Here is a 22,033-nt window from a genome sequence, read left to right on the forward strand (position 1 = left end):
AATCGCTTTGACGTCTCATTCAATAGATGGCACTTCCAACAGTGCAGCACTCCCTCAGTACTGACCCTCCAACAGTGCAGCACTCCCTCAGTACTGACCCTCCGACAGTGCGGCACTCCCTCAGTACTGACCCTCCGACAGTGCAGCACTCCCTCAGTACTGACCCTCCAACAGTGCAGCACTCCCTCAGTACTGACCCTCCGACAGTGCGGCACTCCCTCAGTACTGACCCTCCGACAGTGCAGCACTCCCTCAGTACTGACCCTCCGACAGTGCAGCACTCCCTCAGTACTGACCCTCCGACAGTGCGGCACTCCCTCAGTACTGACCCTCCGACAGTGCAGCACTCCCTCAGTACTGACCCTCCGACTGTGCGGCACTCCCTCAGTACTGACCCTCCGACAGTGCTGCACTCCCTCAGTACTGACCCTCCGACAGTGCGGCACTCCCTCAGTACTGACCCTCCGACAGTGCGGCGCGCCCTCAGTACTGACCCTCCGACTGTGCGGCACTCCCTCAGTACTGACCCTCCGACAGTGCTGCACTCCCTCAGTACTGACCCTCCGACAGTGCGGCACTCCCTCAGTACTGACCCTCCGACAGTGCGGTGCTCCCTCAGTACTGACCCTCCGACTGTGCGGCACTCCCTCAGTACTGACCCTCCGACAGTGCGGCACTCCCTCAGTACTGACCCTCCGACAGTGCGGCGCTCCCTCAGTACTGACCCTCCGACAGTGCGGCGCTCACTCAGTCCTGACCCTCTGACAGTGCAGCACTCCCTCAGTACTGACCCTCTGACAGTGCAGCACTCCCTCAGTACTGACCCTCCGACAGTGCAGCACTCCCTCAGTACTGACCCTCCGACAGTGCAGCACTCCCTCAGTACTGACCCTCTGACAGTGCAGCACTCCCTCAGTACTGACCCTCTGACAGTGCAGCACTCCCTCAGTACTGACCCTCTGACAGTGCAGCACTCCCTCAGTACTGACCCTCTGACAGTGCAGCACTCCCTCAGTACTGGCATTGGGAATGTCAACCTGGATTATGGGCCCAAAAGGATTTTGATGGAGTGAAAAGGAGAAACTGCTTACACTGACAGGAGGGTCGGTAACCAGAGAGGGACACAGATTGAAGATAATTGGTAAAAGAACCAGAGGGGGAGATGAGGAGAGTTTTTTTCTACACAGTGAGTTGTTGTGATCGGGAACGCGCTGCCTGAAAGGGCGGTGGAAGCAGATTCAATAGTAACTTTCAAAAGGGGGAATTGGATAAATAGTTGAAAAGGTGAATTTTGCAGTTCTCTGGGGAAAGAGCAGGGGGAGGTGGGGAGGAGTGGGAGTAATTGGATAGTTCTTTCAAATAGCCAGCACAGGCAGGAAGGTGTCATTTGACAGTGCTGCTCAGTACTGCACTGAAAGCGTCAGTCTGGAATTTGTGCTCACGTATCTGGCGTGGAGCTTGAACCGACAATCTTCTGACTCAGAGGCAAGAGTGAGTGAGACCCTGCTCGCCACACATCACATCTGGCAGCAGGCCATCAGCAGGTCCCCAAAAACACAACAGGAGGCTTGATTTCATCATCCCATTTCAGCGCTTACCGTAGCTCTGAGTGGGATGGTGGGAACTCTGTGGCAGGTGAGCAGGCTTTTCCACAGGGAGAACAAATTCGTAGTGAATTCCGGGATTCTCCTGCTGAAAAATCATCTGGAAGAGAAACATGTCAGGGAATTAAAACCAGGAAACAAACATTTGGTACTCAGCACGGGGTTAGATACAGAGTAAAGCTCCCTCTACACTGTCCCCCATCAAACACTCCCAGGACAGGTACAGTACAGGGGTTAGATACAGAGTAAAGCTCCCTTTACACTGTCCCCATCAAACACTCCCAGGACAGGTACAGCACAGGGGTTAGATACAGAGTAAAGCTCCCTCTACACTGTCCCCCATCAAACACTCCCAGGACAGGTACAGCACAGGGGTTAGATACAGAGTAAAGCTCCCTTTACACTGTCCCCATCAAACACTCCCAGGACAGGTACAGCACAGGGGTTAGATACAGAGTAAAGCTCCCTCTACACTGTCCCCCATCAAACACTCCCAGGACAGGTACAGCACGGGGTTAGATACACAGTAAAGCTCCCTCTACACTGTCCCCATCAAACACTCCCAGGACAGGTACAGCACGGGGGTTAGATACAGAGTAAAGCTCCCTCTACACTGTCCCCCATCAAACACTCCCAGGACAGGTACAGCACGGAGTTAGATACAGAGTAAAGCTCCCTCTACACTGTCCCCCATCAAACACTCCCAGGACAGGGAGAGCACAGTTATACACTGTGCCATCAATGTGTTGAACCTCTCTGTTTGGTTATGTTCCTGCAATGAGTTTTGGGATGTTTTATGGTGTTAAAGGTGTAATATGAAATGCCAGGTTTTTTGTTGACGTCGCCCCCTGGTGGGCTGGGTAGTATTACAGACCTTGTGCAGGCCCAAACTGACCCTCCAGTGCACCGCCGTTTTCCAGCACTTACATAAACATCCAGACTCTCGGTCGTTGGTCCCTCAGCATAAAAGGACTCTCCGCTCGTCTCGGTCGGTCGCTTGTACATGAACATGGTCCCGGCTGCCTCGTACTTCCCCGCCCGATCGATCGCCCAGTTCCCATTGATTATCGATCGGCCTGATCGGCTCCTCAGGGCTGCACGAGAAAGGGGAAGGATTCAAGCAGCTTTGGCAAAGATACAAGTGCAAGCCACTCAGCGGCTCCCCTGGTGGTTGGGCTGGGAGCAGCGCAGTCCTGTGTTACACTGAGACGTTCAGGCCAGGGTGGGCAGGGGTTTGGACCTTTTCTCAGTGCTGGTTTGCCCCTCACCCTGGGATGCAAATGAACATTAAACCTCACATCTGCGCTTTAGTCACCTCCAGACTCCGACTGTACTAAGAGTTTCTTGGCTGGCTTCCCACCTGCCACCCTTCCTTAAACTTCAGCTCACCCAAAATTCTGATGCCTCGTGTCCTAACTCACACTGAGTCCCATTCACCAGTCACGCCCTGTGCTCACTGACCTACACTGGCTCCAGGTCCGGCAACGCCCTGATTTTAAAGCTCCCGTCCTGGTTTCCATGGCCTTGCACCCCCCTGCCTATCTCTGTCACCTCCTCCGGCCCCTACAACCCTCCGAGATCTCTGCGCTCCCTCCAATTCTGGCCCCTCGTGCATCCCCCCCGATTCCCATCGCTCCACCATTGGCGGCCGTGCCTCCAGCTGCCTGGGGGCCCTAAGCTCTGGAATTCCCTCCCTAAACCTCTCCGCCTCTCTCTCTCCTTTTAGACGCTCCTTAAAACCGACCTCTTTGACCGAGCTTTTGGTCGCCCGTCCCTGATATCTGCTGATGTGGCTCGAGGTCCAATTCTGTCGGAGTCTGCTCTGTGAAGCACCTTGGGGCACTTGACTACATTAAAGGTGCTACAGAAATACAAGTTGTTGTTGTTGCTGTTATCTGGGGAAGCAGAGCTCCGCTGTGAAGCACCCCCCAGTTGGCAGCCAGTGACTGCTTCACTCAGATCCCCGAGAATCAGCTCATTCAGGACAGCATACAGCAGGAGAGGTTAAGAGGACATTTAATCGGGGCGTTCAGAATCGGGAAGGGTTTCGATGAAGTAAAGAAGGAGAAACTGTTTCCAGTGGCAGGAGGGTCGGTAACCAGGGGGACACAGATTGAAGATAATTGGTAAAAGAATCAGAGGGGGGGAGATGAGGAGAGTTTTTTTTAACACAGTGAGTTGTGATCTGGAACGCGTTGCCTGAAAGGGCGGTGGAAGCAGATTCAATCGTAACTTCCAAAAGGGGAACTGGATAAATACTGGAAGGGGAAAAATTTGCAGGGATGTGGGGGAAAGAGCAGGGGGGAGCGAGACTGATTGGATAGCTCTGTCAAAGAGTCGGCACAGGCACGATGGGCTGAATGGCCTCCTTCCCTGCTGTGAGAATCGAATCGATGACAGGTCATGAGATGTCCCTGGAATAATTCACCACTCCAGTGGTCACATTCTGCAGCCCATCCCCCGCTCCCACTCACTCCCGATACAGAGTGTTAATACACACTGACTCGCTTAGCGTGAATCCACCCACTGGTCGAATAGCCGCCCCCCCCCCCGCCATCCCCCCGCAACCGCTGCTCACCCAGGTAGTTGCGACTCCTGGCCATCTCGGTCACGTTGATTTTAGTCGCTCCGGTCGGGATCTCGATGATCTTGTGGTAGCCGACGTTGACATGGGAATCCTCGAACATCCCGAAGACCAGCTCACAGGAGGAGCCATCTCCTCCGCACACTCCGCACTTGTCCGGCCGTGCGGCCGATCCCAGCATCCCGTCGCAGCCCGCCGTCTGTGGGGGAGGGAGGGCGAAGAGGAGAATCAGAAAGGAGGAGGTGGCAGCAGGTGAAGAACAACAAGGGCGCATTTACACAGTTCCTTTAACGGAGTAAAACATCCCAAGCAGCTTCACAGGCACCATCATCAAACAAAATCTGACCCCCAGCCACTTCAGGAGATGTTAGGGACAGGTGACCAAAAAGCTTGGTCAAAGAGGTCGGTTTTAAGCAGCATCTTAAAAGGAGGAGAGAGAGAGAAAGGGAGGGACGGAGAGGTTTAGGGAGGGAATTCCAGAGCTTAGGACCCCCAGGCAGCTGAAGGCACGGCCGCCAATGGTGGAGCGATGGGAATCGGGGGGATGCTCAAGAGGCTGGAATTGAAGGAGCGCAGAGATCTCGGAGGGGCGGGGAGAGGATTAGAGAGATGGGGGCGGGGGAGGGGTGGACCATGCAGGAATTTGAAACATTGAGGAAAGGAGTGAGATTTACCTGCGAGACCCATCACTTTGCATTCCACCACCCCCTACAATGACAGTCGAGCAGGTGGTCAGTTACAATCCCCAACTTTACCAGCTAGTTAACTGCGAGTTAACTGGGTCGAACAGGGAGATCCTCACAGCTGATATCCCAGGGGTGAAAGCGGCAGGAGTCGGAAGGAGGCGCCGAAGAACGCGAGGCGGAGGGAGGGGGGCACTCACCAGGCAGTGCCCGCCCACACACACGTCACTGGAGTTTGCCTGGCAGGGTGTACCGTCCAGCACCCGGTCTGCATGTCGCACGTAGAATCGATAGCCCGAGGGACGGCAGTTCAGCTCACACTGCTGATCCTTCTGCACTGCAACGGAAAACAGAAACAGGGAGAGAGAGAGTTACTCCTTTAATGGGGCAATGGACAGCAAGACGGCCCCGGTATAAAGGGGCCTCTTACAGCAAGAGTCTATATAAAGGGGACACTGGTAGAGACACTCTGTCACCGATAGCGTCCCCTTTACAGAGAGTCGTGCCAATAGTGAAAAGATCTAAGAAAGATGTGGCAACGTTTCCTGGTTGTGTGTGCTGACTGCAGTGTAACAATGGGGAGCATTTTGGACCGTGTGTGATAGCCCAGTCGGGTCACTGTGACCATCACGGTTCCGAGGGGGGACCCCCCACACAGCTCACACACCCATCTCCATCCTCCAGTTCAGCTGCTAAAAATGGTTTGCTGGTTTGCCAGGATAGTGCGAGACGCTGTCAAATTTCCCCCCTGCCAGCCCACACACACACACACACACACACACACACACACACACACACACACACACACACAAGCTCTCGAAAGCATTGCATCCAGCTGTGTAATCACTTCACTCCGGACACGGAAAAGTACACAGACTTGAAAATAAAACCCTCATTAAAGCAGCCAGAGACTAAGGAACTGCTTCCAAATATCAACTGCCTCGAACCCCACGACAATTACCAACCCCCCGCCCTCCCGCAACATCTGCAATAGTGTCACTCGTGGCTCAATCACTAGCTCTCTCGCCTCGGAGTCAGAGGGTTGTGGGTTCGAGCCTCATTCCAGAGACTGATATACAAAATCCAGGCCGATGCTCCCAGTGCAGTACTGAGGGAGTGCCACACTGTCAGAGGGTCAGTACTGAGGGAGCACCGCACTGTCGGAGGGTCAGTACTGAGGGAGCGCTGCACTGTCAGAGGGTCAGTACTGAGGGAGCGCCGCACTGTCGGAGGGTCAGTACTGAGGGAGCGCTGCACTGTCAGAGGGTCAGTACTGAGGGAGTGCCGCACTGTCGGAGGGTCAGTACTGAGGGAGCACCACACTGTCGGAGGGTCAGTACTGAGGGAATGCCGTACTGTCGGAGGGTCAGTACTGAGGGAGTGCCGTACTGTCGGAGGGTCAGTACTGAGGGAATGCTGCACTGTTGGAGGGTCAGTACTGAGGGAGTGCCGTACTGTCGGAGGGTCAGTACTGAGGGAGCGCCGCACTGTCGGTGGGTCAGTACTGAGGGAGCGCCGCACTGTCAGAGGGTCAGTACTGAGGGAGCGCCGCACTGTCAGAGGGTCAGTACTGAGGGAGCACCGCACTGTCGGAGGGTCAGCACTGGGGGAGCGCCGCACTGTCGGAGGGTCAGCACTGGGGGAGCACCACACTGTCGGAGGGTCAGTACTGAGGGAATGCCGTACTGTCGGAGGGTCAGTACTGAGGGAGTGCTGTACTGTCGGAGGGTCAGTACTGAGGGAATGCTGCACTGTTGGAGGGTCAGTACTGAGGGAGTGCCGTACTGTCGGAGGGTCAGTACTGAGGGAGCGCCGCACTGTCGGTGGGTCAGTACTGAGGGAGCGCCGCACTATCAGAGGGTCAGTACTGAGGGAGCGCCGCACTGTCAGAGGGTCAGTACTGAGGGAGTGCCGCACTATCGGAGGGTCAGTACTGAGGGAGCGCCGCAGTGTCGGAGGGTCAGCACTGGGGGAGCGCCGCACTGTCAGAGGGTCAGCACTGAGGGAGCGCCGCACTGTCGGAGGGTCAGCACTGAGGGAGCGCCGCACGCACTGTCGGAGGGTCAGTACTGAGGGAGCGCCGCACTGTCGGAGGGTCAGTACTGAGGGAGCGCCGCACTGTCGAAGGGTCAGTACTGGGGGAGTGCCGCACTGTCGGAGGGTCAGCACTGGGGGAGATGCTGTCTTTGGGATGAAATGTTAAACTGAGACCCTCATCTGCCCTCTGAGGTGGAAGTAAAAGATCCCATGGCCACTATTAGATGAGGAGTGGGGAGGCGGGGCTGGGGGTAGTTAGGCCCTGGGTATCCTGGGACCAATATTTATCTCTCAACCGTCATCATTACATTGCTGTATGTGGGATCTTGCTGTGCGCAAATTAGTTGCCGCATGTCCTACATTACAACAGTGACTACACTTCAAAAGGTACTCCACTGGCTGAAAGGCGCTTTATAAATGCAAGTTATTTCTGCTGACAGTGCTGAATTCACAGGTGCCAACGGTGGGGCAGAGGGAGCAGGGGGTGGGGGAGACTGACACAAGAGGAGTGGAAGAGTTTGAGGGTAGGGCTGGAGGAGGGTAGGGATGGGGCATGTTGAGGTCACAGAGGGGTTGAAACATGAGGATGGGAATGTTACGCTCCACCTCACCAACATGTGTTGTCGCTTCACGGCAATAACCCTGCAGGAGACCTCGAGGGTGGATCCACGTGGCTCACCATCTTCACCTCGTGGGACGACAGTTACCAACTCCGGTTGGACATATTCCTGGAGGCTTCATCATATGACGTCCAACCAGCCCGTTTACCCCCACCGCCACTGGCTGTCTATCCAAGCCCCGCCTTCAGAAAGCAAACAGACGTCATTCCCAATTGGATGCTTTTGTTTTATTCTTTCATGGGATGTGGGCGTCGCTGGCAAAGCCCAGCAATTTGCTGCCCATCCCGAATTGCTCCTTGACAACGGAGTGGCTTGCTGGGCCATTCCAGAGGGCAGTTGAGAGTCAACCACATCGCTGTGGGTCCGGGAGTCGCACGTAGGTCAGACTGAGTAAGGTTGGCAGATTTCCTTCCCTGAAGGACAGCACTAGTGAACCAGGTGGGGGTTTTTATTTTTTAACGACAATCGATGATAGTTTCACGACACCGTTACCAGCTTGCAATTCCGGATTTTAATTGATTAATTGATTTTAAACTCATTTCCCCCAGGGCGTTAGCTGGGGTCTCTGGACTACCAGCCCAGCGACATCACCGCTAAGCCTGTCTGACCACATTCTTGACTGTCAGTCAACCAGCCTTTACTGCCTCCGCCCATGTTTTTTTATATAACTAATAAGTGTTTAAGAATGATGCTTAAAAAAAACTTTTTTTTCCCCCCCCCCCCTTTGCACCTCTGCGGTATTTTCCCCCTCGGGGTTTATTTTTGCTCGCTCCGGCCCGAGAGATCATCGTGCGATTGCTGCAGACTCCAGGCCAATCCTGGAGGGTTGGCAACCCACCCCCCTTACCCCAGCCTCCCGCTGCTGAACAAGGTCACTGGCTGGGCGGGGAGGGGAATGGTCTATTTGGTATTCTCTGGTGACATTTCCAGATTGAAGTCATCGCTTCAACACATGATAAACAGAGCGAGAAAATAAATAACATGGCAAGGTTACAATCCCAGCTGCTTCCAGCTTGCAGAACTTGGCAGGGAGACTGTGAGAAAAATTAGTGAAATCTATTCCATTAAAAAAAAAACGACTCAAAACCAAAACTCTGATCTTCATCCCACGAGGGGAAGGGGAAGGGATGCCCCTGCATTATCTGAGTGCCCGAGGGCTGCGAGAAGCAGAACACCCGACCGAATCACATCTGTTACAAGTTGCAACCCCACAGGGCGAGTTTCGAAGTTGGTTGGCGATGCTAGGGATGTTTTCACTCCTTCCGGTGCCAGTCCTGGCTCAGTGGACAGCTCTGCCGCTTCAGAGTCAGAATATTGTGGGTTCGAGTCCCGCTCCAGAGATCTGAGACCATAAATCCAGGCCGAGGCTCCCACTGCCATCACTGAGGGAGTGCTGCACTGCCGGAGCTGCTGTCTTTCTGGATAAACTGAGGCCCTAGTCTGCCCTCTCAGGACAACTGCCCAGCTCTTCTTTGAATTATGGCTGTGGGATCTTTTACGTCCACCTGAGAGGGCAGACGGGGTCTTCAACGTTTCATCAGAACGATGGCACCTCTGACAGTGCAGCACTCCCTCAGTACTGACCCTCCGACAGTGCGGCACTCCCTCAGTACTGACCCTCCGAAAGTACGGCGCTCCCTCAGTACTGACTCTCCGACAGTGCGGCGCTCCCTCAGTACTGACCCTCCGACAGTGTGGCGCTCCCTCAGTACTGACCCTCCGACAGTGCAGCGCTCCCTCAGTACTGACCCTCCGACAGCGCAGCGCTCCCTCAGTACTGACCCTCCGACAGCGCAGCGCTCCCTCAGTACTGACCCTCCGACAGCGCAGCACTCCCTCAGTACTGACCCTCCGACAGTGCGGCGCTCCCTCAGTACTGCACTGGGAGTGTCGGCCTGGATTTTGTGCTCAACTCTCTGGAGTGGGGCTCGAACCCACAAACTTCTGACTCAGAGGTAAGAAATCTGCCCACTGAGCCACAGGAAGGGAGGGTCATGCCTGCTGTCATCCAACAACCAACGACAAAAGCAAACAGCTACAGCCTGGCACAGATTGGAGTTCAGCAATTTGTTGACACAAAAATTGAGAGGCACAAAAATCCCATTTTAATTTCACACTAAAAGAAAGCCTCACTGTTTACATAGCGTTACATCGAGTCTACAGCACCGAAACAGGCCTTTCAGCCCATCTTCTCCACACGAGCCTCCTCCCACCCCCTCTTCATCTCCCCCTATCCCCATATCCTTCTATTCCTTTCTCCCTCATGTGTTTATCCAGCTTCCCCCTTAAATGTATCTCTGCTATTCCCCTCAACCACTCCCTGTGGTAGCGAGTTCCACATTCTCACCACTCTCTGGGGAAAGGTTTCTCCTGAATTCCCCATCGGATTTATTGGTGACTGTCTTATATTGATGACCACTTGCTCTGGACTCCCCCAAATCATCATCTCCACCCTATCAAACGCTTTCATTATTATTAAAGACCTCTCTCAGGCAACCCTCAGCCTTCTCTTTTCTGGAGAAAAGAGCCCTCAGCCTGTTCAATCTTTCCGGATAGTTACAACCTCTCACTTCTGGTGAATCTTACTTGCGCCTTCTCCGGTGCCTCTACGTCCTTTCGATAATATGGAGACCAGGACTGTGCACGGTCACTGTAAAGTGAGGTCTGGCCAAGCTTCAATACGAGCTGAACACAACTTCTCTGCTACTTCGTTCTATTCCGTCAGAAATTAATTCATGTGCAATGAAACCCTATCCAAATCACGCAGTGAAGTTTATTTAACGACTGTGCTTTCAGTGGGGTAGCTGTTAATTAATGAGGACAACTGGCACTTTGTCTTTTATCATTGAAAAGGGCAGTTGCATTTAACGAGAATAAAAGTTAGTGCCAAACAGGAAGACCCGTTAAAGAGGCTGTAGCCAGTGCGAGAATGCATGACCCTCTGGTTAAAGGGAAGAGGGGATCCTAATGGCCCTGAGGGTTAATTGCGATGAATACACCTCCCCTTTAAAGGTCACCATTCTTGCGACCAGCTTGTCGTCCTCAAAGTGAAGGTTATCGAACAATAACAGAGATGTAAACGGCACCTCCCCCATGCCCAGCTGGGTCCAGATGTGCACCTCTGGGTCAAGATACCCAGTGTCCACAGGGGGGGAGGGGGGCGTCCAAATGATACCAGACTGTGAATTAAAGAGTTGATGGGAAGTGGAGTGGGGGGGGGGGGGTGGGGGGTGCAGTTACTGCAACCCAGCAGCTGACCAGTCGCACCCAGCTCCCACCCCCACACTCCCGCCCAGACCCCGGCATCCTCAGGGACCAGTTTAAATTGATGTGGTTTCGTGTTGCCTCTCGCGGACCACTTCAAAGGGATGCATGAGCGAGTGTCCAATTGATGACCCGGTATCTTTACGGCCATTTGTTTTCCTCCGAAGAACAGATTACATCTTGAAAGGAAAATTGTAACGGTTTAAAAAGTCAAGCACTATAACATCTGGACTGCAAACATCTGCTTCAGAATTGCAGCATGGGACCTCGACAAGTGAGCCCTTGTTGCTCTGAACGAGGTTTTCAGCAAACAACATCTTGCAGGTCGTCCCAAGGTGCTCCAAGGAGCAAGTATCAGACTCAATCTGACCCCGAGCCACATCAGGAGACATTAGGGACAGGCGACCAAAAGCTCGGTCAAAGAGGTCGGTTTTAAGGAGCGTCTTAAAGGAGGAGAGAGAGAGAGACGGAGAGGTTTAGGGAGGGAATTCCAGAGCTTAGGGCCCCCCGGGCAGCTGCAGGCACGGCCGCCAATGGTGGAGCGATGGGAATCGGGGGGTGGGCAAAAGGCCGGAATTGGAGGAGCGCAGAGATCTCGGAGGGTTGAAGGGGCCGGAGGAGGTTACAGAGATAGGGAGGGGGGGGAAGGCCAGAGAGGGATTTAAACAGGAGGATGCAAATTCTAAAATTGAGGCATTGCTGGACTGGGAGTCAATGTGGGTCAGTGAGCACGGGGCATGATGGGTGAAGGCAATCAATGCAAATCAAGTCAGGGGCTGCAGAGTTTTGGATGAGCTCAAGTTTACAATGCGTGCAAATTTGGAGGCCAGCCAGGAACTGTACTTCAACAAGGGTCAGTGTGTGGGACCCGTACCCCAGTGAGAGTCAGTGTGTGTGGGACCCGTACCCCAGTGAGAGTCAGTGTGTGGGACCCGTACCCCAATGAGAGTCAGTGTGTGTGGGACCCGTACCCCAGTGAGAGTCAGTGTGTGTGGAACCCGTACCCCAGTGAGAGTCAGTGTGTGGAACCCGTACCCCAGTGAGAGTCAGTGTGTGGGACCCGTACCCCAGTGAGAGTCAATCTGAGTGGAATCCGTACCCCAGTGAGAGTCAATGTGTGTGGGACCCGTACCCCAGTGAGAGTCAGTGTGTGTGGGACCCGTACCCCAGTGAGAGTCAGTGTGTGGGACCCGTACCCCAGTGAGAGTCAGTGTGTGTGGGACCCGTACCCCAGTGAGAGTCAGTGTGTGGGACCCGTACCCCAGTGAGAGTCAGTGTGTGTGGGACCCGTACCCCAGTGAGAGTCAGTGTGTGTGGGACCCGTACCCCAGTGAGAGTCAGTGTGTGGGACCCGTACCCCAGTGAGAGTCAGTGTGTGTGGAACCCGTACCCCAGTGAGAGTCAGTGTGTGGGACCCGTACCCCAGTGAGAGTCAATCTGAGTGGAACCCGTACCCCAGTGAGAGTCAGTGTGTGGGACCCGTACCCCAGTGAGAGTCAGTGTGTGGGACCCGTACCCCAGTGAGAGTCAATCTGAGTGGAACCCGTACCCCAGTGAGAGTCAATCTGAGTGGAACCCGTACCCCAGTGAGAGTCAGTGTGTGGGACCCGTACCCCAGTGAGAGTCAATCTGAGTGGAACCCGTACCCCAGTGAGAGTCAATCTGAGTGGAACCCGTACCCCAGTGAGAGTCAGTGTGTGGGACCCGTACCCCAGTGAGTGTCAGTGTGTGTGGGACCCGTACCCCAGTGAGAGTCAGTGTGAGTGGGACCCGTACCCCAGTGAGAGTCAGTGTGTGGGACCTGTACCCCAGTGAGAGTCAGTGTGAGTGGGACCCGTACCCCAGTGAGAGTCAGTGTGAGTGGGACCCGTACCCCAGTGAGAGTCAGTGTGTGGGACCCGTACCCCAGTGAGAGTCAGTGCGTGTGGAACCCGTACCCCAGTGAGAGTCAGTGCGTGTGGAACCCGTACCCCAGTGAGAGTCAGTGTGTGTGGGACCCGTACCCCAGTGAGAGTCAGTGTATGTGGAACCCGTACCCCAGTGAGAGTCAGTGTGTGTGGGACCCGTACCCCAGTGAGAGTCAGTGTGTGTGGGACCCGTACCCCAGTGAGAGTCAGTGTACGTGGGACCCCTACCCCAGTGAGAAAAGAAGACCCGAAAACTGTTGGAGAAATGTCCAAGCCTGTTTGTGAAGACGCTGAAACTAGGATGCTTTGGTGGAGACTGTTTATTGCTTGCCACAGAGCTTACTTCTGCACTCCTAACACCCCACCAGTGCTGGCTGGCTCTTCTTTATACATACATCAGAGTACAATTAACTAACCAACACCCAACACGTGTTCACCCTATTACCTTCAACTACCAGGTATTTAACATTCATTAACAGACCTTATTAGCCACTAACAAGGAGCAGGGTAAAGACAGCTCAGCACTAACACAGATCGAGTGCTCTCCTGATCTGCGATATCACCGCCCCTGCTCGTGCTCCCTTACTCATTGCAAAAGCAATCAGACAATGAGGAGCAGATGATGTAGCCTAGCTTAATCCTGTCCTCTCCCACTGTCCTGCATCTGCTATCCAGCAGCAGCCACCAGACAGTTACCGGGAGCTGGATCGATAGCAACGCCCCTACCCCACCCCTCATTCCAAATGGCACTGAGGCCAATTGTACCACCATTCAGGTTGCAATCACATAACCCAGCGTAGACTGGGTACGAGACCCGGAACAGTATAGGTCTGTAGAACACTGGACACTGCTTTGGCCCCTTAGCCATCAGAGGAGCCTGTACAAAAATTTGGATTGTTTCCTTGCCCAGTTGAAATGATTCCAATATTCTGTGTTTAAAAATATTCATTCCTTCAGCTTATTTTTACATTTCCTTTTGTCCTGGTTTCCTTTTCAGTCTCCTGCCCGTGAACTTGTCTGCCGCCAGTAATATCCTCTGGGAATCGGACTGAGGCCACAGTGGGATCACATTCCCTGTGTGAGACTCTCCAAAGGCCACGTTAAGTTAATGCACCACGACAGGTAGATGTGTGCACACTGTGGTGTGGTGACTGTATTACTGGACTAATAATCCAGACAATGTGAGTTCGAATCCCACCGCACCTGCTTGGGAATGGGAATTCAGCTTAAAATCTCAAAACCTCAGTGACCATGATGCTGTCGGATTGTCATAAAGAACCCAATCGGTTCACTGACATCCCTTCTGGAAGGAAACCAGCTGACATTACATGGTCCGGGCCGATACGTGACTCCAGTCCCCAAACCAACATTACTGATGCTTACTGGGTCACAGGTTCATGGTTTTGAGTCCTACTTGTGCACTTAATCCAGGCTGACACTCCCAGTGCTGTACTGAGGGTGTGCTGCACTGTCGGAGGGGCAGCGCTGAGGGTGTGCTGCACTGTCGGAGGGGCAGCGCTGAGGGTGTGCCGCACTGTCGGAGGGTCAGGACTTGAGGGAGTGCCGCACTGTCGGAGGGGCAGTACTGAGGGAGTGCCGCACTGTCGGAGGGGCAGCGCTGAGGAGGGTCGCACTGTCGGAGGGGGCAGTACTGAGGGAGTGCCGTACTGTCGGAGGGGCAGCGCTGAGGGTGTGCTGCACTGTCAGAGGGTTAGTGCTGAAGGAGTGCTGCACTGCCAGAGGGTCAGTACTGAGGGAGTGTCGCACTGGCTGAGGGTCAGTCATTTGGATGAGACATTAAACCAAGACCCCTCTGCCCTCCCAGGTGGGCAAAAAAGATCCCACGGCCATTATTTTGAAGAGCGAGGGGAGTTCTCCCCGGTGTCCTGGGGCCAATAATTATCCCTCAACCAACATCACTGAAAAACAGACGATCAGGGATGCACAATAGGTCAGAATTGGAGGAGTGGAGAGTTTTGAGACTGGAGGAGGTGAGAGAGATGGGGGCAGGGGGGAAGGTAAGGACATGGAGGACTGTAAATTAAAACTAAAATAAAAGACTGATAAAAAACTGGGAACAAGCAAATTTTTTCTGAAAGACTCCTGATCCCAGCACTCCTTTTCCATGGATTTAGAGAGCTTTTCTTAACCTTGGAACAGAGGTCTCTCACATTCGAAATATTCTTCACTTCCCTCCAATGACTGTGACACAGAAACTCCCCTCCCCCATGGCCCCCCAGATTAAAGTGCTAGCATTGGGAAAACACATGGCCTTAATATCCAGCTTCAATAAAAACAATTTTCTTTCATACGTTGCTGTGACTGGAAACAAGCGAGTCCATTCATACAGGCCAGTGAGTGACGGGAGGCAGCTGTACAGGGTGGAATTGTCCTGGATTATAACTCCCACTCAACAGAGGGGCACACGGGGGGAGAGGGAGGGGGGCGGGCAAAAGAGAGGGAAAGTGGGGAGGAGTGAGGGAAAGGAGGGGGAGAGGGGGAAGGAGCGGAAGCGATGGAAAGGGGAGGGGGAGAGGGCGAAGGGTGGGGAGGCGAGAGGGAAAGTGGGGGAGGCGAGGGGGAAAGTGGGGGAGGCGAGGGGGAAGGGGGAGAGGGGGAAAGGTGAGGGGGAGAGGGGGAAGGAGCGGAAGCGAGGGAAAGGGGAGGGGGAGAGGGCGGAGGGTGGGGAGGCGAGAGGGCGGAGGGTGGGGAGGCGAGAGGGCGGAGGGTGGGGAGGCGAGAGGGCGGAGGGTGGGAGGCGAGAGGGAAAGTGGGGGAGGGAGAGGCGGGAAAGTGGGGAGGGAGAGGCGGGAAAGTGGGGGAGGGAGAGGCGGGAAAGTGGGGGAGGGAGAGGCGGGAAAGGGGGGAGGGAGAGGCGGGAAAGGGGGGAGGGAGAGGCGGGAAAGGGGGGAGGGAGAGGCGGGAAAGGGGGAGGGAGAGGCGGGAAAGGGGGGAGGGAGAGGCGGGAAAGGGGGGAGGGAGAGGCGGGAAAGGGGGGAGGGAGAGGCGGGAAAGGGGGGAGGGAGAGGCGGGAAAGGGGGGAGGGAGAGGCGGGAAAGGGGGGAGGGAGAGGCGGGAAAGGGGGGAGGGAGAGGCGGGAAAGGGGGAGGGAGAGGCGGGAAAGGGGGGAGGGAGAGGCGGGAAAGGGGGGAGGGAGGGAGAGGCGGGAAAGGGGGGAGGGAGGGAGAGGCGGGAAAGGGGGGAGGGAGGGAGAGGCGGGAAAGGGGGGAGGGAGGGAGAGGCGGGAAAGGGGGGAGGGAGGGAGAGGCGGGAAAGGGGGAGGGAGGAGAGGCGGAAAGGGGGAGGGAGGGAGAGGCGGGGAAAGGGGGGAGGGAGGGAGAGGCGGGAAAGGGGAGGAGGGAGAGGCGGGAAAGGGGGAGGAGAGGCGGGAAAGGGGGGAGGGAGGAGAGGCGGGAAAGGGGGGAGGAGAGGCGGGAAAGGGGGGAGATGAGGCGGGAAAGGGGGAGGAGAGGCGGGAAAGGGGGGAGGAGAGGCGGGAAAGGGGGGAGGAGAGGCGGGAAAGGGGGAGGAGAGGCGGGAAAGGGGGGAGATGAGGCGGGAAAGGGGGGAGGAGAGGCGGGAAAGGGGGGGAGGAGAGGCGGGAAAGGGGGGAGGAGAGGCGGGAAAGGGGGAGGAGAGGCGGGAAAGGGGGGAGGAGAGGCGGGAAAGGGGGGAGGAGAGGCGGAAAGGGGGGAGGAGAGGCGGGAAATGGGGAGGAGAGGCAGAAATGGGGAGGAGAGGCAGAAATGGGGAGGAGAGACAGAAATGGGGAGGAGAGGCAGAAATGGGGAGGAGAGGCAGAAATGGGGAGGAGAGGCAGAAATGGGGAGGAGAGGGGAGGGGGAAAGGGGAGGGGGAAAGGGGAGGGGGGAGGGAGAAAGGGGAGGAGAGGCAGAAAGGGGAAGGGAGAGAGGGAAAGCGGGAGGAGAGGGGGAAGGGTAGAGGAGGAAACGCGGAGGGGTAGAGGGGGAAAGGGGGAGAGGTAGAGGGGGAAAGGGGGAGGGGTAGAGGGGGAAAGGGGAGGGGTAGAGGGGGAAAGGGGGAGGGGTAGAGGGGGAAAGGGGAGGGGGAGAGAGGGGGAAAGTCAAAGGAAGGGTGTCAGTGAATCAGTGGGGAGAGGGGCTTCCCCAGCTTATGCAGGCAAGTGCAAGTTCACAGATGCACACACTCTTTCCAGGAGATTGTCCTTGGGTATTAATCAGGAGGAGAGATATACCTGAACTTTCCCCCGTCCTCTGTACCCCATCATCCCTTTCCAGACAAAGTCTAGGGGTACTCAGGTCCACTGCTCTCCCTCTGAGACCCTCCTGCATCCAAGCACTTATTTTTGTGTCATGTTCCATGATGACTCCTGGCCTTAGCACATTGTGGTTCTTTTAAGGAGCAAGTCTTTGAAGGTATCAGCCGTGGCTCAGTGGGTATCACTCGTGCCGATACTCCCAGTGCAGTACTGAGGGAGTGCCGCACTGTCGGAGGGTCACTACTGAGGGAGGGCCGCACTGTCGGAGGGTCACTACTGAGGGAGGGCCGCACTGTCGGAGGGTCACTACTGAGGGAGTGCTGCACTGTCGGTGGGTCAGTACTGAGGGAGTGCTGGACTGTCGGTGGGTCAGTACTGAGGGAGTGCTGCACTGTCGGTGGGTCAGTACTGAGGGAGTGCTGCACTGTCGGTGGGTCAGTACTGAGGGAGTGCTGCACTGTCGGAGGGTCAGTACTGAGGGAGTGTCGCACTGTCAGAGGTTCAGTACTGAGGGAGTGCTGCACTGTCGGTGGGTCAGTACTGAGGGAGTGCTGCACTGTCGGTGGGTCAGTACTGAGGGAGTGCTGCACTGTCGGTGGGTCAGTACTGAGGGAGCGCTGCACTGTCGGAGGGTCAGTACTGAGGGAGTGCTGCACTGTCGGTGGGTCAGTACTGAGGGAGTGCTGCACTGTCGGTGGGTCAGTACTGAGGGAGTGCTGCACTGTCGGAGGGTCAGTACTGAGGGAGTGCTGCACTGTCGGAGGGTCAGTACTGAGGGAGCGCTGCACTGTCGGAGGGTCAGTACTGAGGGAGCGCTGCACTGTCGGAGGGTCAGTACTGAGGGAGTGCTGCACTGTCGGTGGGTCAGTACTGAGGGAGTGCTGGACTGTCGGAGGGTCAGTACTGAGGGAGTGCTGCACTGTCGGTGGGTCAGTACTGAGGGAGTGCTGGACTGTCGGAGGGTCAGTACTGAGGGAGTGCTGCACTGTCGGAGGGTCAGTACTGAGGGAGCGCTGCACTGTCGGAGGGTCAGTACTGAGGGAGTGCTGCACTGTCGGTGGGTCAGTACTGAGGGAGTGCTGCACTGTCGGTGGGTCAGTACTGAGGGAGTGCTGCACTGTCGGTGGGTCAGTACTGAGGGAGTGCTGGACTGTCGGAGGGTCAGTACTGAGGGAGTGCTGCACTGTCGGAGGTGCCCTCTTTTGCATGAGACACAAAACCAAAGCCCCATCTGCCCTCTCAGGTAGAGGCAAAAGATCGCAAGGCACGACTAGGAAAAACAGCCGGAGAATTCTCCTGAGTGACCAATATTTAACCCTCAACCAAAATCACTAAAAAAAAAAAAATGATCTGGTCATTACCACAGAGCTGTTTGTGGGAGCTTGCTGTGCACGAATTAGCTGAGTGTACTTCGGCATATCAGAGGGAAGTCTCTGAGAGACATCCCCTTCCCCATTGGTATTTGACACACCCACTCCCGTGAAGGACACGGGGGTTTGCTGGGTGGAATGCACTGCCCGATGCAGTACTGAGCCAAACTGACCACACTAACTGCGGGCGGGCGTGACTCAGAGCCTCCTATCAAAGTGAATCTGCTGGCCCCCAAATGGTTAACGCAGTAAATTCCTGACTTCCGGCTGCCACGTAAAGAGCCTTTGTTGGTAACAGATGGCAAGAATTAAATAGCTGATTGGAATTGCTTCAAAGGGCAGCCCCGTCAGCACCGGTCTCTCACTCCCACGGCCAGGCTCGGAGTCATACTGACCGACGAGGTACCAGATCCGATCACCATGTGTACGCTGAGGGTGCATGTGTGTGCTTGCTGAGTGCGAGACAGTGTGTGTGAGGTCCAAGTTTGTTTCTGTGTGTGCACGTGCTGAGTGCGTGAATCTGTGCTTCGTGTCGGAGCGTGTATGTGAGCCCAAGGTACCAAAGAGCATTGGCCCGTCTCCATAACCCTTTCAGCCCCACAGCTCGCACACCCTGTACCCCTCTCCCCCGCCCAGATTTACCTAGTGTATTCAGGAGAGGAAAGGGAGGGCTTGGCTTTCGAGGCACATGCTCAACCAACGCACACACTGCTTCAGAGTGATGTCAGGTTCCCTGGCTGCCCTTTCAGGCTGAGGATTGATAGCAGGGACTTGGAGTCCAAGAGCTGACTGTTAATGGGTTTCATGACAGCTGTACTGCATATGTTACAATTCCTTCCACTCTTTTACTGCACCATTATTAATACACGGACCAGGCCAGCCTACTCGGAGAGGCTGCTGTGTAATTTTCACACCTCCACACCCTTTTAACCCCTTCGACTACTCGGGAATTGTTCAGCAGCACAGTACGACTGCTCAGGGTTATATTTTCACCTGCAACCCACCCTGAATTCCCCACATGTAACTGCAAGCTCTGCATTGGGAGCACCGAAGACAGAATTTGCTCCCCAGGGACCGATATCTGGGACAGCCAGACCCTGAGGCAGCAAGAGAAATACAGGGTCCTAGTGCCCCCGACCGGGACGTTGTGCAATGAGAGTGATGGCGTCTGGCCAGGACGGGATTGGCCTCTGCTGCGACGCCCTCCACAGTCTAATATCCATACTGTCCCACTCGCACATGGAGTGAGGTACTGAATAACTACAGGTGCCAATAGAACCATACCCTGGTGATAGTTCAGGATGGAGGTTTTACAATCAGGTCAGCAAAACAGTAATACCTCACATGCCCACCCTAGAATTGTAGGGTCTACTTCATATACATAGAATGGGGGGGGGGAGTTTCCAGCCACTACTAGTCCTTAAAAGGGTGCTAACAATAGAGTAAAATTAAAGATAAATGGCCATATGCAGGGACAAATAGGCTGGGAACCTTTACAAAGTCCACTCGTACAGCAAAAGAAACAATGTGCATTTGTATAGCAACTGTCACGTCCTCAGGGTGTCCTGCAGTGCTTTACAGCCAATGAAGTACTTCTGAAGCGTAGTTACTGTTGTAATGTAGCAAACACGGCAGCCAATTTGCGCACAGCAAGCTCCCACAAACAGCAATGTGATAACGACCCAGATAATCTGTTGTTAATGACGTTGGTTGAGGGATAAATATTGTCCAGGACAATCTCCAGAGCGGGACCCAAACCCACAACTCTCTGACTCAGAGGTGAGAGACCGAGAGAGAGAGCTACCCACTACTAAGCCACAATATACCAGTGAATCCCTCACAGACTTGCTCAGAAGAAATAGCTGGAGTTTTGGCTGTACTTGTTTTTTTTTTTATTCGTTCATGGGATGTGGGCATCCCATTTATTGCCCATCCCCAATTGCCCTTGAACTGAGTGGCTTGCTCGGCCATTTCAGAGGGCATTTAAGAGTCAAGCACATTGCCGTGAATCGGGAGTCACGTGTAGGCCAGACCAGGTAAGGACAGCAGATTTCCTTCCCTGAAGGACATTCGTGAACCAGATGAGTTTTGACATGGCCACCATTAGACTAACTTTTTATTTTAATTCCAGATTTTTATTAATTGAATTCAAATTTCACCATCTGCTGTCGTGGGATTTGAACCCATGACAGCAGTGCATTAGCCTGGGCCTCTGGTTACTAGTTAACTAGTCCAGTGACATTATCACTATACTACCATCTCCCTCCCTCTTTGTCGTACGCATGGAACATAGAAAGAGAGTTTAAGGCCAAGCTATAGCATGCTTTCATATCCCACTGTGGCCTCACCCCCTCACTATCTCGGTCACCTCCTCCAGCCCCGACAAACCTCCGAGATCTCTGCACTCCTCCAATTCCGGCCTCTTTAGCATCCCCCGATTCCCATTGCTCCACCATTGGCGGCCGTGCCTTCAGCTGCCTGGGGACCCTAAGCTCTGGAATTCCCTCCCTGAACCTCTCCACCTCTCTCTCTCTCCTCCTTTAAAACGCTCCTTAAAACTGACCTCTTTGACCGAGCTTTTGGTTGCCTGTCCCCTAATATCTCCTTACGTGGCTCGGGGTCAGCTTTCGTCTGATTTGCACTCCTGTGAAGCCCCTTGGGATGTTTGTACTATGTTAAAGGGGCTATATAAACACAAGCAGTTGTTGTTACCACCTTCTCTGCGGGTTCTCCTCTTCGTCCTCCCACCCCCACAGACATCAGGCTGCGATAAGATGCTGGGATCAGGCTTGCAGCCAGAGAAGGGGCGGGGGGGGTGTCCCTGTATCACCACTCTCCGGCACACTCCTTGTAGGTCAGTGCTGCAGCCTGGAAGGAGGTGGAGACAGAGGGCTGGAAGGGAGATGTGAGTCTAAGGCTGAGCATTACTGGCAGTGATGCGATCCCTCAACAATGCTCATTCCCCTCGGGGCAAACCCGGGTAGCAGACCACTGCTGGCATCACTCTCTTGCTCTGACTCATCCTCTTCCAGAAGACATGTGAAGGGGCATTCCCATGGGGCAGCTTACTGTAGAAGCATTGTGGACGTTCCAAATAGATGGGAGTGCCAAAAGATTTGGAACAAGGCCTCTGGAGCACTTAACACACTGATGGGGAGAAACAAAAAACTCAAATATCTGGACAAACTTCAGAATGCAGCAATATGTGTTCGCACAACACAAGCCCTACCGACAGTGAACGCCCATTACACAGGCAGGCTTATGACCGCAAATGCCCATTATACAATGATGAGCTTATAACCAAGAATACCCTTTATACACGGAGGGCTACAGTGCCTGGTATAGACGGACCGGCCTATGACCGAGAACACCTATTGTACACAGACGGGCGAATGGACAATTTTGTAGACACTAAATAGGCACACTGGGAGCCTTGCTTAACTAATTCAACTAGCTGACAATTGAAACCCCAACCAGAATACCATGCTAAATGGACAGAGATCTGTGATAATCAGCTGGCAAACTCACCATATCGTCCCCACGGTCCAGAGAGGAGGGTGGATGTCGGGAGGTGGGGGGGGGGGGGGGGGGGGGGGTGGTGATGGCGGTGGAGGAGATCAGAATGGGACCTTTACCAGGAGAAAGGAACAGAGACAAGGTCCAACACAGGAGACACCATCTGAGACAAGATTCTACAAATTGTTTCTCGACCAAAAGAGGGAGG

The 22,033-nt window shown here is 54.7% G+C and overlaps 1 protein-coding gene across 4 annotated transcripts in view; it reads right to left on the bottom strand.

Moving 5' to 3' along the window:
• LOC137356820 (thrombospondin type-1 domain-containing protein 4-like) overlaps positions 1 to 22,033 on the bottom strand; it is a 134,427-nt gene that overhangs the window by 16,791 nt on the left and 95,603 nt on the right. For all 4 annotated transcript variants that reach the window (XM_068022626.1, XM_068022628.1, XM_068022629.1 and 1 more), the window contains exons 7-10: positions 5,072 to 5,208; positions 4,183 to 4,387; positions 2,532 to 2,698; positions 1,599 to 1,704 (exon numbers count right to left, since the gene is read on the bottom strand). In XM_068022626.1, coding sequence (XP_067878727.1) covers positions 1,599 to 1,704; positions 2,532 to 2,698; positions 4,183 to 4,387; positions 5,072 to 5,208 — 615 coding nt within the window. The remainder of the gene's footprint in view (positions 1 to 1,598; positions 1,705 to 2,531; positions 2,699 to 4,182; positions 4,388 to 5,071; positions 5,209 to 22,033) is intronic.

Source organism: Heterodontus francisci, chromosome 46 (assembly GCF_036365525.1).
Source record: "Heterodontus francisci isolate sHetFra1 chromosome 46, sHetFra1.hap1, whole genome shotgun sequence".
Classification (NCBI taxonomy): Eukaryota; Metazoa; Chordata; class Chondrichthyes; order Heterodontiformes; family Heterodontidae; genus Heterodontus; species Heterodontus francisci.